The 17,735-nt window shown below is 44.0% G+C and overlaps 1 protein-coding gene across 1 annotated transcript in view; it reads right to left on the reverse strand.

The window, feature by feature from the left end:
- OSBP (oxysterol binding protein) overlaps nucleotides 1-17,735 on the reverse strand; it is a 32,237-nt gene that overhangs the window by 2,151 nt on the left and 12,351 nt on the right. The window contains exons 4-11 of the mRNA XM_082845582.1: nucleotides 15,695-15,893; nucleotides 15,338-15,440; nucleotides 14,959-15,013; nucleotides 14,644-14,775; nucleotides 9,777-10,022; nucleotides 9,376-9,496; nucleotides 2,212-2,315; nucleotides 738-833 (exon numbers count right to left, since the gene is read on the reverse strand). Coding sequence (XP_082701708.1) covers nucleotides 738-833; nucleotides 2,212-2,315; nucleotides 9,376-9,496; nucleotides 9,777-10,022; nucleotides 14,644-14,775; nucleotides 14,959-15,013; nucleotides 15,338-15,440; nucleotides 15,695-15,893 — 1,056 coding nt within the window. The remainder of the gene's footprint in view (nucleotides 1-737; nucleotides 834-2,211; nucleotides 2,316-9,375; nucleotides 9,497-9,776; nucleotides 10,023-14,643; nucleotides 14,776-14,958; nucleotides 15,014-15,337; nucleotides 15,441-15,694; nucleotides 15,894-17,735) is intronic.

A 17,735-nucleotide genomic window follows, 5' to 3' on the forward strand; every position in this document is an offset into this window, starting at 1 on the left:
GAGCAGGGCTCTGGAGTACGGCATTCGCTGTGTCAGCTTAGCTGACTACTCTGGACACCGAAGTCCTAGGGTAAATACTGGTTAAATCCTGTTATGACAAACTCCGTGGAATCATTCAAATTATTTTGTTATGTTTTCTTGAGCTGCTTAAAATAACTGAGTCATGAGTTGGAGGATTCATTACCATTTTGTTGTACAGATTTTTGTTGTAATGATATATGCAGGAAAAGGATCTGACTGTACTCAGAATTATGTTACATTCTTCTCTCCAGAAAGCAGAGAGAGCCACAAACAGATTTCTTCACTCTCCCATCAAAACTCACGGCACAATTCCACTGCGGTGGTACCAGAACTCTCACTCAGACTTCAAAGTACCCATGCCTTCTTCCGGTAACCCTTTCCTTCGTCCTTCCTCCGTGTTGCCCATTTTCAAATCTCATTGCTCTTTTGTTTTCTGGCCACGCCTGCACAGCTTGCAGAATCTTAGTTCCCCGACCAGGGATCGAACCGGGGCCCACGGCAGTGAAAGCACCCTAACCACTGGACCGCCAGGAAATGCCAATCCCTCATTGCTCTTGACTTTTATTCTCTAACTTGTTATCTTTTGCTGACTTTCTCCTTTATCTCTCCTTTTTTTTGAACACACACAATCCATCCACCTACACCAGCTCCAAAGGAACAGACTTTCTACGGGACACACACTAAGTGAAAAACATTTTAATTTCAACTTCTCTTACCTTTCTTGCTACATCCCGAGAGAAGTAGCTATAAGGAACAAATTTAAGATTGCACTTGTCTCCTGTCTTGTGATTCACAATATCAATTTCACCAGACTATAAAAAGAAAAGAATCATGGATTGGTTTTATTAAGAATGGATGACTTGAATATATGCTAAGCCTCATTCATCATAATTCTTTTCAATCTTACATTCTAGCTTTCCTGTACTTAAGATTCAGGTCTTAGCCAACCTTGAGATGCTGTGGAATCCCTTTGTAATCTTGGTATGCCAGGTTGGAATCAAGGCCAAATGACCTTTTTTTAAAAAACTGTGTCACATGTTCAGTGGCGTAATTCGAACTTCGGCACACACATTGATGATATTCACATAATAATTTACTTTCCCAAACCAATCCTCCACTCGTACCCTTCATGAACTCTGTGCTTAAAGTATTCTACTCACGGTTTCAACCCTACATATGGTGGGCCTTTCTACACTTCATTCATTGCATTTTCTCCTCCTTTCTATCTTGCAAATCCCAAAAAGCTCTTTAAGACTCAGCTTCATTCCCACATCTACCGTGAAGCCCTTCCTGACTGCTCAGACAGAATTCCCTCTCTTTTCTGAATTTACTGCAACCACTGTCTTAAGAGCAAACTGACAATGAATTAGATAGTTTGACAGTCTGTTTGTTTGTTTATTTATGGCTATGTTGGGTTTTCATTGCTAAGTGCGGGCTTTCTCAAGTTCTGGCGAGTGGGGGCTACTCTTCGTTGTGGTGAGTGGGCTTCTCATTGCAGTGGCATCTCTTGCTGCAGAGCACGGGCTCTAGGCATGTGGGCTTCGGTAATTGTGGCACACAGGCTCAGTAGTTGTGGCTCGAGGGCTCTAGGCTCAGTAGTTATGGCGCACGGGCTTAGCTAATCCGCGGCATGTGGGATCTTCCTGGACCAGGTCTCGAACCCGTGTCCCCTGCATCAGCAGGTGGATTCTTAAGCACTGTGCCACCAGGGAAGCCCCTAGATAGTATTTTCGTACAGCTCTTACACTAGTCTATTTTGGCAAATACTTTTCATCCTACACATATCTGTCATATATCTCCAATGATAAAATAACTCTTGGCAGGACAATGCCTCATATGACTTTGTATTCCCAAGACCTAGCACTCAGCTTGGCAACAAATGTTTGATGAATAATGAAAGGATGAAGGATGGGAGCCATGTTTATTATTTTCTTGTATTCTTCATAGTACCTAACACAGCCCTAGTAGAGCAGTCACTGAATGAATGTTGTAACTTGGTCATTTATAGGTAATAGTTTGTGGCACAGAAACTCGGGGAGTTTGGGGGTGGGATTACTGCCTGAGAGAAATTCCTCAGGCAAAACTGATAAACCAGTAACAGCAGCCTGGGGCCAGTTCACACGTCCTAAATACTACAAAGATGGACGCATTCTTCTGAACTTCAGAAGCATGCCGAGTCCCTTTACTCACCTGATCGATCCACAGTTTGCCCACGATAATGTTGTGCACTGTCGTGGTAACTTTCTTCCAAGTGTAGTGGTGCCCAGTTGCGTGGAAGATACAGTGGATGCTACCTGGAAGCAGAGAGTGGCACACAAATTAAGCCAAATATTAGAAAAACAGCACCATGCTGCCTAGAAATAATCATGGACTGATTGATTTGATCAATATTTCTTACTTTTAAAAAGAAAACAATAAGTCAAAAAGGACTTATAACCTTTATAAATGTTGGAAGCACTGACTGAATGTTTCACGTGATTTTAAAATTTATGAATAAAATGTAACTAATGAGGACAAACATTGACAGCTGATACAGCTTAGCTGGGAAGTAATATTCTGCAAATGTAGAAATAAAAATGAAAGCAAAAACCCCAATCTTTTCACTAACTGTACCCGCCATACTAGGAACAGGTCACATCTGCCCCAACATGAAAAAATAAAGCAGCATATGGAAAAGAGCACACACTGGTGGTCAGTACTGGGGACAAGCCCTGTTGTGAGTAACTAGCTGTGTGACTTTAAGCAAACCACTTGTCTACCTATGGGCCTTAATAGTGAAAAAAAAAAAAAGGGGGGGGGGAGTAGTGGATAGAGCAGGGGCACCGGCTCCAACACTCATTCGATGTGTGAGCACGTGTTGCATAATAAAGAATTTGTCTGGTCTTTGTCCAACCTCTAAACCCTTGCAATTTCCCAAGTGACAGTAGTGTCTTTGTTACTCATGAGGGCCCTGGTGATATATGCCAATGAGGTGCCTCAGGTGGGCCCCTAGATAGCTTATGCCAACAAGATGACTTAGGACGAGGGTGGGCCAGAAAGACCAACCATGTCATTAGAGAGCAGCGGCTGCGCGTCACCTGATACGGGCTAGATCTGGCCTCCTGACCTCCTGGGAATGATATTTCCTTCCTTCCAGGGAGGGGAAGGAGGCCGGGATATTGAGTTCAGTCACGTGGCCAAGGATTTGATCAACTGTGCCCACACGATGAAACCCCAATAAAATCTCTGGACAAGGAAGCCTGGTGGAGCTTCTAGGATGTTAAACACATCAATGTGCCAGGAAGGTGCTGGGCCCTGATTTCATGGGGAGAGGGCATGGAAACTCATGTCCAGGATCCTCCCACACCCTCTGCTATGTGTCTCTCCATGGGGCTGGTCCTGATTTGTACCCTTTATAGCACTCAGTACGTAAGGTCTTCTCCTGTTCCTATAATCTCAAATGAACACCAAGCCAAAATCAGTGGCTTCAACAGAGGTGAGTGGAGATTCAAAATAATCCAAAAATTTCAGAAGATATACACATTAAATAATACAGTTAATTCCAGTAACGGTATAACTCTAAGCTCCCTCTGTAACCACTGATGAAACGAACACGAAACGTGGCTGAGGCGTGTCCTTCTTGTACAAAAAGGTTAAAGTAGCCCTGGTGGCTGCAGCAGCAGTCATGCTGATGCGGATAACACTGGTGACAACGACACTGACAGTAGCAATGGCAACCCTGCTGAGAACACCTGCTGTGTACCAGACACTGTGCTAGGCTCTCCTCACTCATTTACTCTTCACAGCCATCTTCAAAAACATTTGCTCTGCCTAACTATGGCCTAATCGCTTGTTCTTCACCACTACGGTCTAAGCCACCAGCAGCTCTTGCCCGAACCTCTTTTCGGCCTCCCGGCTTCCACTCTGGCCCCCCTTCAAGTCTCTAGTCAAAATGATCTGTTTAAAACATGTCATATCAACTTTCCACACCATAAAATCTCTCCATTACTCCCCACTGTAGTTAGAATAGAACTCAACTCCTTTCACGGTGTACAAGACGCTACAAGAGCAGGCTCCCGCCTACCCTCTGGTCTCATCCACCGCGTCCCCCTCCTCACTCTGAACCAGCTGCTGTGGCCTTGCTGTTTCTCATGCGTGCTATGCTTGCTCCATCCCCAGGGCCCTTATCTTTGGGGTTCTCTCTGCCAGTCATCTTTTGGTTTTGTTTCTTTTTGTTCTCAGGTCTCTGCTCAAAGGTAACCTTTTCAGAGAAGTTCCTGACTCTGCTACAAGGGAACACACAACACTCTCCTTCCTCCATCATTAACCCCATCTCTGCTTACTCTATTTTCTTCACTGAACCACCACTATATAAAATCAAAGTACTTGTTTTATTTACTTTTGTGTCTACTTAAGAATGCAAGCTAAATGAGGGCAAAGGAGCTTTCGTTCACCATTATGTACCCAACTAGAAATAGTTACCAGCATATAGTGGGCACTCAAATATTTGTTGATACCTTAGCTGCAGGCTACATTTGTATCCTACTGCTGCTGAAACCAGCTATGACAAACTTTGTGGCTTAAAATAACACAACTTGGGACTTCCCTGGTGGCGCAGTGGTTAAGAATCCGCCTGCCAATGCAGGGGACACGGGTTCGAGCCCTGGTCCAGGAAGATCCCACACGCCGTGGAGCAACTAAGGCCATGTGCCACAACTACTGAGCCTGTGCTCTAGAGCCCGCGAGCCACAACTACTGAGCCCGCGTGCCACAAGTACTGAGCCCTGTGTGCCTAGAGCCCGTGCTCCCCAGCAAGAGAAGCCACCGCAATGAGAAGCCCTCGCACTGCAATGACGAGTAGCCCCCGCTCGCCACAACTATAGAAAGCCTGCACGCAGCAATGAGGACCCAATGCAGCCCCAAACAAATACTAAATAAATTTTTAAAAATAACACAACTTATTCTCTTACAGTTCTAGGAGTCAGAAGTCTAAAATCAAGGTGTCAGCAGGTGTGTGTTCCTTCTGAAGGCTCAAGGGGAAAATCCATTTTCTTGCTTTTTCCAGTTACTACAAGCCACCTGCATTCTTTGGTTTGTGGACCCCTCCTAGCATCACTCAAACCTCTTGCTTCTGTTGTCACTGACTCTGAACCTCTGGCCTCCCTCTTATAAATACCCTTGTTGATTACATTAGGCCCACAGAATAATCCAGGATTATCTCCCCATCTCCAGATCCTTAACCACATGTCCAAAGTTCCTTTCACTGTGTAAAGTGATAAATTCATAGGTTCCAGAGATTAGGATGTGGATATATTTGGGGGCAGGGGGGCATTATTCAACCTACCACAACCTCATTTTACCAAATGAAGACCCTGAGCTTAGAGAGGTCAAATAATTTTCCCAAGGTCACAGAGCTAGTGACAGCTAGAGCTGAAGTTCAAAATAAGAGCAGAACATGTGTACAGTCCAATACTATAACCCTATATCCCACCCTGATGATGTACCTGTTGTTCTGCAGTGTCCCTTCCAGTTCACTGGGATGGTGGAAAAATAAAGAACACCCTGTGACTACCTTCGTTTATATATTATTTGTGTGTTGAAAACTTGACAATAAGTTAAAGATCCCAAAACTGAGCCGTTTAAAATGTATAAAGGGGAAGACAGCCACTTGCAGAATGGTCGAGTAAGAACTTCCATGTATCAGCTCCCCAGTAAACTCAACAAGAACACACTAACAAAAGTGATCAGAATCAACTTTTTCATAACTCTGGAAATTAACCAAAGGCTTACAATACTCCAAGAAACATTTACCCAAGAAAAATGGCTGGCTCTCAGTGAGCAAAATGAGCTCTGTGGCATTTAACTTGCCCCATTCCTACCCTTCTCTCCCCAGCTCAGCAGTAGCCTTGAAAACTGGTAGCCGCACAGTCATGGTAGCCGTGAAAACCAGCAAGCAGTCCAGCAAACACTGGAGGGAGTAGAACATGAAGCTCCCAAAGCCCAGCTCCAAAGTACTGTCATTCTCTGACCTATCTGGTGGCTCCCAGTAAACTCCCACTCACTGCGCTTATCTTTATTTGATCTGATTCCGCATGGCTCACCTCAGCCTTCTTCCTGGGGCAATTATCAAAACAATCCGTGGCAATTATTTAACACAACAGCTGCCACAGGTGGTGATAACAGTTGGAGCACTTGAAGAAATAATGGCCCCAAATTCCCCAGATTTGACGAAAAGCACTAATCTTCACTTCCGATAAGTCCAGTGAATGCCAAGTGGATCAACTCAAAGAGCACCACACTGAAACCGACCGACCGTAATCAGACTAGAAAGACACAGACAAACAGAGGATCCGGAAAGCAGGAAGAGAGAAGTGATGTGTCACACACAAGTGATCCTCAGAAGCCACGAAGGCCAGAAGGCAGTCGGATGACGCGTTCAAAATGCCGAAAGAAAAAGACCATCAAACCCAGAGTTCTATGTCCAGCAAAATTATCCTTCATAAACAAGGAGAACTAAGACATTCCCAGAAAAACAAAAACTGAAAGAATTCCTGGCTAGCAGATCTGCTCTTCAAGAAATGCTAAAGGAAGTCCTTCAGGCTGAAATGAAAGGATACTAGGCAGTAACTTAAATCTACCTTAAGAAATTAAGAGACCAGTAAAGGTAACAGCAATTAAACTACATAAAAGACACCAGTATACATCTGGTTTTTGCGTATAACTTTTTTCTCCTATATGATGTAAAAGACAACTACATGAAGCAACAGTTATAAAACAATGTTGATGGAATTATAATGTAGAAAAATAGTTTGCATGAAAATAAAAGCACAAAGGAGGGAAAAGGTAATAGATCCATGTAAGTGCAAAGTCTTTATATCCTGCTGAAATTCAGCTGGTATTAATCTGAACTAGATCATTAGAAGGTGTTAATTTTAATACCCAGGATAACCATAAAAATACCTTTAAAAAATATAGTGAAAGAAATAACAAGGGAATTAAAATGGTAAACTAGAAAAAAATCTATTTAACACAAAAGAAGGAACGAACGGCAGAGTAGAGGAGGAACAAAAAGGACATAAGATGTACAGAAACAAAATACCAAAATGGCAGATGTAAATCCTAACTAATCAGTAATTATAATAAATATAAATGGATTAATCACTCCAATCAAAAAGCAGAAATTGGAAAAATGGATAAAATATATAAGGAGGACTTTCTGACTAAAGTGCTGCTGGGCAAATTCAAGGTGCATGGAGCCCAGCAGTGTCACTGACACAGAGATCAACAGGCTGAGTGGTGGTTTCATTCATAATATCAAATTGTGATTCTTCTTGGGTTAGAGAACTCCAAACTATAAAATAATCCTCTATGTAAATGTATCTCCTTAAACTTGAAGCTACCACCCAATTCCAAAATGAGTGGATGAGCAAACTCATATTTACCCTCTACCGCAGTCTTCATAATTTTGCAAACTTCAATCATATTTCCTAGAAGCATTCTTTTTTCCAGACTGCAAGAATTCTAACCTTTTCAGTCAATTTTACTGGAAGACTCAGACTACCTTCCACCACCTCAATAAACCATCCACCTGCCTACTCACTCACACCCCTGTCCGTCTGTCTTTCTTCAATGGCATCTCTTGGCCTAATAATTTACCCTCTGAGAGTTGAACACCACTGAAAATGGATCGAACCCATGTCCCCTGCATTAGCAGGCGGATTTCTTAACCACTGCACCACCTGGGAAGTCCCACTATGTCAATTCTTGTTCAATCTCCCTACAAAGGCTGGGATCTTTGTTTTGTTCACTTGCATTTCCCGGGCACCTTAGAACCATACCTAGTACGTGGTAGGTATACTCAGTATCTAATAGATGGGGTGACTTAAGATAATACATCCTGATGAATCCTTAAACAACCAAAGGAATGAAATCCTATCAAAGATTTTTTTAACTCTAAAAAATTAGATCTACCACTTATATCATGTTCCTATAGTTATTTACCCCTCAAAGAATTCTAGATTAGTCAAATTACAGAGAAAATGCACAGCACATCGCTGGTAATTTAGGTTTACTGCCGTTTTTAAAATGTATATAAACTTCCTTAGAATTAAATACATATAACCCATCCCTTTAGCAATCCTCAGGGGGCCTCTGAAACCCTTCTGCATGGATGAAAGTTATACTGCAATACGACTACTGACACCCTAGTTCTGCAGATTAGGTGTGAACATCTCAGGTGTTTACTACTCTTAACCTAACACACTTCGGAAGCTATCAGCTTCAAAGACAGTTAAGCAATTAGAACCTGTTCAAAGGTTCTCAGTAAAGATCAAGACCAAAATCACTTAGTCCCCTTTTCATCTAAGGGCCTCTTGCATATTAACCATGAGGCAACAGAGTTAACATTTCAGTTTCTTGTCTTTTAATATGTTACGAACATCCCTGGATTTTTTTCTGGCTAATTTCTAGTTTGCACTGTACCTGCTACATTGTTTCTGAGAGAAAGGGGGATTTATTAAAGCAGAAGATTGTACTGCAATAACCCAGCACTGCAGCTCTGCCACATGAAAGACTAGAGCCAGGAAATGGAAAGCCATCAAGAGCTCAGGCAGTTGCTACCAGCGCTGTCTCTAGGGAGCCACTTGCTTTCTCTCTACCTGCTTTGTGTTTCTTTTTCTGCAGACCAACGTTCACTCTTCAGTACACACGTGGCCAAATGTGGCTGGCTCTAGTTCAAAAGAGCATCAAGAATCTACTACCCTTTCTGAATAATCTCATTTCCCCTAAAGTACAGACACACAAACACTGCATACTAGGATTCTTATTCCCAGGCCTGACCTTTCTGATCTTGGTGCAAAATTAACTTGTAATCCAATAAGATCTTTTAAAATAAAGTTTCATTTTACCTGGAGTTCAGCTGTCACATAAATGACACCTAACCCCTCCGGTGGAGGAAGAGTGAGGGGAGAAAGGAGAGGAGGAGGGGCTACCCAGGAACCCTAACCTTTTGCAGTCACAGGAGTTCTGATCTATAGAGAGAAGCTGATTGCTAGGGTAATGGGGTAAACAACACCAACTAAAAGAATTTTTTAAATGCATGCTAAAATGTGTATTCTAAAATAGTACTTAAAGATGCATTAAATATAGCTAAGAAGACAAAGAACTTATGACCGGATGGGTCCTTAAAGAGTCTCACACACACCCCCACCCACCCAGCAGCTGAGAAGTTAAATGACCTGCACAAAGCTAGCTCGTAAGGTTCAGTGCCTGAATCAGACCTCCAGGTTCCTGACTACTGAACCAGTAACCGCCTCCATCCTGCCAGAAAAGCTTTCCTTCCTGGAGCACAAATGCTTACAAAGATGGTGGCCTTACCAAGCGGCATAATGGAGAGGTATTTGCCTCGGAACTTGCTGGTGATTTTGATTTCCTGACGCAACGTCCAGCCATTTTTGGACTCAGCGTGGTGTGCAGCCGCAGGGGGATGATGACTCACCTTGAAGAAATCAGTGGTTCAAATTAAAAGGAAGAAAGGAAAAAAAAAGATACTGCCTATTAACTGGTGATAAACACCCCAAATTCACACTTGACATTTTTACACCCATAGCAGTAGATGAATACCAGGGCCTCCAGTGTTGAAGTCCTGAAGGAAAAGAAGGCAGTTTGGGATGACGGGGTCTGGAATTTCTGCAAACGTTAACACCCAGGGGTATCAACCAAAGAAATCATCCCTTTCTTCAAAAAGGAGACGTGTCACAATCCTGAGGCTCCTTTACCTGCTCACAGAGGGATCGGTACCCATTCTCCTCTAATCGGTCTAGCTCAAAGGTCTCCCCAAGGAGTGGGTTGAACGGCTTGCTGGTACGGAAGACAGTAGTGGAGTAGGAGGACACGGTGAAAGCTGCAACATAACAGAGCTGTTCTAGAGAGTTCTCACACTTTGCAGCTCGGTCTAACAGCTCGTGGTATTCCAGATCTTCAGTAAGGCGCTGAAGCATGGATAAGGGCTCATTAAAGTTTACCTGTCAGGAAAAGAGCAGATATAAAAACTCTGTCCGCACATCCAAATGAGACAATTTCTTCCTTTCTTTTTTTTTCTTTTTGCAGTCGGAGGGAGACACATATCAAGATGTCAAGATGATAAAACAAATCACTGGGAAAAGAAGAGGCCTTTGCTCAGTAGAGCAACTCCAAGATCTAGCCTGAAAGCAGCCCATTCTCCTCGGCCAACTGTTCATGTCAATGAGTGGTGGAAATTCCATTTTCATTTATTTCACTAACTGGAAGCACTCTGAGATGGGAACCATGCCTCTTCTGCTTACCACTGCATATCCAAGAGCCACTGATGCCTGGCCCATGAGAAACTGTCATCAAATAGGTACTGAATGAATGCATAAAAGGAGAAATGGACTTCAGCACAAGTATACGCAGAGAAGAAGTTAGGTATTTAACATTTTTGAGGGAGGAAAGAAAGGGTAGTAAATTCTAAGTGCAGTCGTGTCCTGACTAGTGGAAAAAACATTACAGTAGTTAGCTTCCACTCCCAGACTAGACCATTGCTGAGTCTCAGTTCAGTTCTACGTCAGGCAAGGATTCTGCTTTCTTCTCTGAGGCTGGACAGTTGTGCTTCTGCAGCGGGAGTATTCATGATGGGGGCTAAGAGAGGGCTCTGAGTGCTTCTACCTTTCAAGTTTTAGAGCCAGCTTAGGGCACTCAGCCACAGGATGAAGCAAGTGTGTGTCTGCGCACCTCTGTCGGGCAGAAGATGTCCATTCGTGCCACAGATATTTATTGAGCCCTCACGTGTGCCAGACCCTATACAACTCAGCAGGCATAGAGAAGTGAACAAAAGAGACATTGTCCCCTCATCCCTCAAAGAATGAGCTTCTAAGTTGACTGTCTGGAATTTATGACTTTACTACTTTAAAAACTTACTATAAAAAGAGGTTAGGTTCCCAGGCTAGTCCACAAAGCTTATTTAACCAGCAATACAGCTAAAGAAGCCTGAATATCACTAGCCTGAGTTGAGTCCGAAGAAGAGAGGAAGGAAGAAAAATATGTCCTTTGTATTGAATGGAGCTGACCTAAAGCAAAATTTCAGTTAATAAAACAAACAAAAACAACACTTTTCTTTCCTACAGTCCTACCTCTTTTTATTTTTCTGCATTTTAATCCAACCTTCTACCCCCCAATCTCGGAGTCACATACTACCTTAATGCTTACTGCCCTCCCAATTATGAAACATCTTGTAATTTCCACCATAACAAACTTTGGAAACAAAGTATAAAGGAAAACATCTACTTGAAATACCATCACCCAAAGATAACCACTATTAATAGTTTCATATTTGTTTCTATGCATTTATACATAAAAAAATTACTAGAGCCTGCTTTTTCTGAGAAATATACTAAGCATTTCTCTGTGAAAATTTCCCAAGGGGGAAGTAGGATCTACCCTGCCTCAGCTAAAATCACTGTACCACACTCCAAAGCCATGCTGTCCGCACAGAGAAAAGCACTATGATAAGAAAAATGCACACCGAGGGTAAACGGCTGGACAGAACTCAAATCCTCAAGTGTCTTTTTAAAAGACGGTACTTATTAACTATGCCAACAAAATCTCTCCGTGGCAGAACTGCAGGCAACATGCAGTAACATTTCCATACATTTCGAGGAAAATGAGACAGGCGATGTGCTCCGCTGGTGGCTACAGGACAGATGAGAACCACCTGGGCCTAGAATCAGTATATCCTTACTTAGCCCATCACCGCTTATCACATACACACAGCCCTGCCCCCCAACAGCTGTTCCAGGAACCACAGTTTCTCTGAAAGGGCCAAGCTTTTTATACTGGTCATTTTATCCCTCAGAGGGCTAACAGGGAAACAAACAAATCTGAGAATTTACAGTGGAAAGAAGCAGGGCGTTAGTTATATGGCTGATGGAGAGCTGGGCAGCATAACATGACAGCCTGGAGATTAGCAGCGGCAGGAAGCCGTAACTGCTGACAGGCAGGAGGAACAAAGAGCAGCGGTGGTTATTACCGCAGCGCAGAGGCCAGAGGCGTGCACAGAAGCTAAAGCCTCAGGGGGGCCTGCAGTGGAAACTAGAGCCACACAGCTGCTGCCAGAGCATTGCCCAAGAGAATGTAGCCGGGGCGGGGAGTGCCCTGGGACTTCTCCCATCCTCCCGCTCCAAACTCCTTCTGGTGCCTTGCACTGGTGGAGCCCAGCCAGAGTCAGCAGGCATGGAAGCCTGAGAAACACAGCCCAGAGGGATCAGCTTTCCTGTGACACAGCACAGAGCAGGGCAAGGGTGAGGACCAGATCCACAGGCCAACAGGTACCAGACTGCACATTCCTTGTAACGATGTCAACAAGGAAATAATGGTAAAGTAGGACAGAGAGGTCACCTGGACTCAGAACCTATCTCTAAGCAGGAACTGCATTTCTGAGGCTGCAATTTCCAGCCTACCTCTCCACCACTTCCTTCAAGGCACTAGGCAAAGAAGCGGGGCTTCTTTTCAGGCCCCTAGTCAACCACTTATTTTATGCTTCTCCAGTGTGCTTACTCATGGCCATTTCCTGTCTGGAGGTCAACATTTTTCTAACAGAAATCCTATGCACTTACATACAAATCTATTTTTTTTCCAAGACTCAGTTAACTAATTACTTTAACATTTGCTGAATGATATATATGTGCCAGGCACTGGCTAAGCATCAAGGATATAAAGACCAGTCTCTGCCCGTGAAGAACAGTCTATGGAGAGAAAGAAACCACTCACTGGTCCATCAGCCCCAAGAGGCTAGGAGAATGCTGTCTGTATGCCGTGCAACCGGCTATGGGCAGAGCCTGCAGCCATGCCCCACTCTCCATTCTTCCCTTCTTCTGCAAGTAGCTGAATCCCCAATTTTTAACTAGGTCATGCCACCAAGAACAGAAGTCTTCATTTCTAGTCTCCTCTCCAGCTAGCTGAGGCCATATAACTAAGTTCTGGCCAAAGAGATTGAAGGCAAAATGGTTCATGATATTTCCAAGAAGCACCCTTAAAAGGCAGGACATGCCCTTCTCCTCTTTCCCTCTTCCCGCTGACTGGAATGCGATCCTGACGGCCCGAGTTGGAGCAGCCACTTAACACCTGGGAATTGAGGCCACAGGCAGCAGAACAACAGGACAGAAAGGAGCCTGGTCACGACAGTGTGGAGTATCGTACCAGCCCTGGACCACCTACTTCTGGACTTTAACGTGATAATGAGTTAAGCTAATATTTGTTGGCCAGCTTTTTCTGTGAAAGGTTATATAGTAAACATTTAGGCTTCAAGTGCCATACGGCCTCTGTCACACCTACTCAGCACTGCTGTTCTAGGATGAAAGCAGCCACAGGCAATCTGTGAATGAATGAGCATTTACTGTGTTCCAATAAACCTCACGGACACTGACATGTAAATTGTATATAATTTTCACATCACAAAATATTATCCTCCTTTTGATATTTTTCAACCATTTAAAAACATAAAAACTATGCTTAGCTTGTAGGCTGTACAGATGGCAGCCAGATGTGGCCCCAGGGCCACAGTTTGCTGCCCCCTGGTCTAAACCAACATATTTTGGATTCTTTAAACTGAACCTATACCTGATACACTGATACAACCCCAGGCAGCTAGGCAGTCATTAAACTCTTGGGGAGTGAACCAGCAAGTTAAACCCACTGTCCAGAAATAAACAGTGGCACTTGTTGGAACACAGGGAAGAGACGGCTCACCCTGACCAGATGCACGGGTGAAGGTCTGCTGAAAGAGACGACACCACAGTCGAATCCTGAAAAAAAGGGTATCAGCCAGGACAAAAGAAAAGTGGCATAGGTGGGTGGGAAGCTGATGAAAGTTTGGGCAGAAAGAGCAGTGTGTGCAAATGCCCTGAGGGGAAAAGAAAAAAGATGCCGGTGAGTCCCTGAAGGTAACTCCCAAAGACCAGAACACTGGGCACGTGTATGGGCGGAGCCTTGTCCTTGGGGAGGAAGTATCAAGCCCACTAAGGGACCGGGACTACTCTCAAAGCAGTAGGAGCTAGTAAAGGACTTTAAGCTAAGGAATGACATGACTACATTTGCAATATTGAAAAGATCCCTTTTGAAAACAGTGTGGACAGATTGGAGGAGGGCATGACAGGAGGCAGGGAGGTCAGTCCAAGCACCTCCTTCACCAGGAGATGGTCCACAGCTTCCTGGTTGGAATGAATTGGCTTTGCTTTGGTCTCCCCAAACCCTTGTATGCACAGTACTTCCCATCATAGAAATGAATGTTTTCTACATGTTTTCATGTCTGTCTCTCAAACTACATGCTTCTTGAAAACAGAAACGATGCTGAATTTTATCTTTGCAGGTCCTCAGCACATCTGGCATAGGAATTTGCTCATAAATAACTGTTACTGAACAAATGCATCTGACTCTAGGTGATCTGGAAACATACCAGATCCCTAGCGAAAATTAAAGCAGCTAGTTTTAAGGGATCGTTTATGACTGTAAGGGTAACAAGGACCGTGCCACAAACTGCCACAGGAGTGGGTGGAGGCTGTCCCGGCCGCACTCCTCTGGCCGGGGCCTGAGAGGCCTTCCGGGCAGAGCCTGGTTGTGCAAGACCCTCACCGGCATGGGGATCTTGGAGAGTTCTTTTCCGATGCAGTTCTTCATGATGCTCCACAAATTGAGGCTATAGTTTGGCTTGTATGGTATCCTCGTTCTCTTTTCCTTCTTGGTCTCTTCCAGCTGATGCTTGTACTAAGCGCAAAAACAAAGCCATTCAATCACTCACAAAGAACAGAAAACCCAGTATTTATAAGCTTCCCTTCCCCCATGCTTAAAAAAAAACAGTACTTTCTGTTTCTCTTAGTACTTTATAAGCAAATCCTTGGGAATGACACCTAAGTCCCCCAGTCTTGGTAATTCCCAAATAAGAGTTACCTGTTCATCAAGGCTGATGTCACTGCTGGCTCCACTGATGTTGCTGCCAGTACGTCTACACAGATGGGAAGCGTATGAGAATTAGCATAAAGATCAGAACTAGAGTTTGGTCCTCACCATGTCTTTACAAAGCAGAATGCTAAGGACACGGCACAAACTTATTGATGAGTGATCAAATGACGACACTTAGAAAGCAGTACGTATGAATAGACATCTCTGGAGAACTTGTTCATGTAAAAAAGCTGACAGTCTTCCACTTACGTAAGGAAAAGAGTCCATATCTTAGTAAACAACTATGACACTTCCACTGAAACATTTCTAACCTTTCCATGGCCAGATATGCTCATTTTGCGGGGGGTGGGAATCAAGAATGACTTACTTGTGGCCCAAATTTTCAGGCATGGTGATGATCTCAGGAGCATCAAAGAACTCATTCTCGTCATCCTCATCACTCACGTCTCCTTTGCCGGAGCAGCACTGACCTGCAAGGAGGAAGCCGCATTTGTTTCCTTGGGCTGCATTTATCAAAACCTGGCACAGCTGGAGCTTTCAAATATTAACCACAAACCTAGTAACAAATGGTAGAAAGCAATGGGGAAGTCAGAAGAATAAAGGGCTCGAATTCCATCTCACATGAGTCGCTGATTCTGGAGAATCTGCAGCTCTCTCTAACAGCTGCAGAAAAGCATGTGGCTGGGATCAGACAGGCCGTCCAAGAGCCAAGCCAGCAGCTCACCTTTGCCAGAAGCAGCACCGCCAGGAGCGTTTGCCGGCAGCACCGTGGCTCCTCGGAAGGCTCTCTCCAGGTGATTGTGCTGCTTTGCCAGCTGCTCCAGGGTCTCTTCCAGGCGGATACGCTGGTCCCTTTCGTACTGCAGGGACTTCTGCCACTTTTTACTGTGGGTCTGGGCTAACACAAGGAAATCTCTGCAGGCCTGTATGGAGAAAGAGTCGATATAGGTCACCTCAGCTCAGCTAGTCAGAGATTCCCCTCAGGCCTCTGTAAGCCCAGTAAGTAACCTTATTCTGGGAACCTGAACTAGCAAATTAAAATGAAAGGCCTTCCCTGTTATTCCACAGTATCAGGGACAGCCAGCTCCATGACACAATCAAGGTCAACTCCAGAAAAAAATATTGAATGTGGTCGTCATAGTTCTTTCATATTTTCCTGGTCATGAGGACCAAACAACAAATACCAAGTAAGCAACAAACCTAGACAAAGTATTTGTGCAACATCACAAAGGGCAGCTATGTGAGCTGCTCCAAAGAAGAAGCCTATGGACTAAAAGGTGAGGAAAAGCATGGGATAAGCATGTATTGCTTTCAATACATTCTCAACTAAACTCAAGTCACCTAAAACTGAGGAATTCAGACACTGAGAACAGAGAGTCTGCAGTGAATTAAACCAAATATGGGGAAATTTAATTGGTTTTTATTTTGGTCACTAAGATAACAACTGATCTTAAAAATTAGAAACCTACCTGATGAATCGAAGAAGAGATCTAGAGACAAAACACAAATCTGACCATATTAGTCCCTTCACTGGCTCCCCATCGACATTAGGACCAAATCCTAACTACTGGTCATGGACATAAATGGCCCTTGTGTCCTCCTGTCCAGGCAGCTGGGCCCACCCCTGCACCCTGCCATGGAGGCACCCTGAACTGCTCACCCTTTCTCAGACATGCAGATTTCTTTCAGGCCTGCCCATCGGAGCACGTGCTATTTGCTTGGCCTAGAATGCCTTCCTATCCCCTTTCTCTGCTTGGCCAAGTCCTCTCCATTCTTTAAGATCTATGGCAAATGTTACCTCTTCTGTGACCACCCCCCAAGCCCATCTCTCCTCTACTTTCCACAGCACTTTATATTTCTATTTCACACCATCCACAGCAGGATCGTGACTTTCTCTCCAGATGGACTGTGAGCCACCTGAAGACACCGTTTACAGCTTATTCACATACTTATCTCCAGCTCCTAACTGAGCTGCTCTGTACATAGTGGGAGCCTGATACAGTTTGCTTAATAAATAAAGGAAGGGAGCAATGTAAGCTTAAAAGTCTATACCCTGTTAAAGAGAAACTAATAGGTAAATAGAACATCTACTCCCATGGTTTCAACCTTTGCTATGGGCTGATGCCTACTAAATCAGTAATTCCAGCTCTGCGCTCAGGGAGCTGCAGACCAGACTATCCAATTGCCTACTCAATGGCTCAGAGTAATCTCAGAATCAGTGGGTCCCATATGAACTCACCATGTTCCCTTTCTGACTCTGCATCTCCATCCCAAGAACATTTCCAGGGCCCCTCCACCTGCCCAAGCCAGAAAACTAAGAGGGATCCTTGATTCTTAGTTTTCTTCCCTCCCCACATCCAATGATCAAATCCTACTGATTTTTCTTCAATATTTCTGGACTCTGTACATTTCTTTTGTTCCTCCACACTCAGAAGCAGTATAGAGGACATACTCTGGAATTGTCACAGCTCCATCCTACTATCTAACTACGGAATTTTTAGCAAGTTACTCATCTTCCTCATCTGTAAACAAAGAATGACAACAGTAGCTATCTCAAAAGTTGTTGCTTAACATGTAAGCACTTAGACCAGGCTCACAGTAATCATTCAATAAGGTGTTATCTATTAAGAGTTAAGCCTGCATCAAAATCGGTCTTATCCTCTTCTAATCCACTACTACCAAGCCCATTAGTAGGATCTGCACACAGCCCCCCACCCCCCATACTTAGCTCCTCTTCAGCCTTATCTCTAGCTACTTCCTTGCTT

Source organism: Leucopleurus acutus (genome assembly GCF_964270905.1).
Source record: "Leucopleurus acutus genome assembly, chromosome: 8".
NCBI classification, from domain to species: Eukaryota; Metazoa; Chordata; class Mammalia; order Artiodactyla; family Delphinidae; genus Leucopleurus; species Leucopleurus acutus.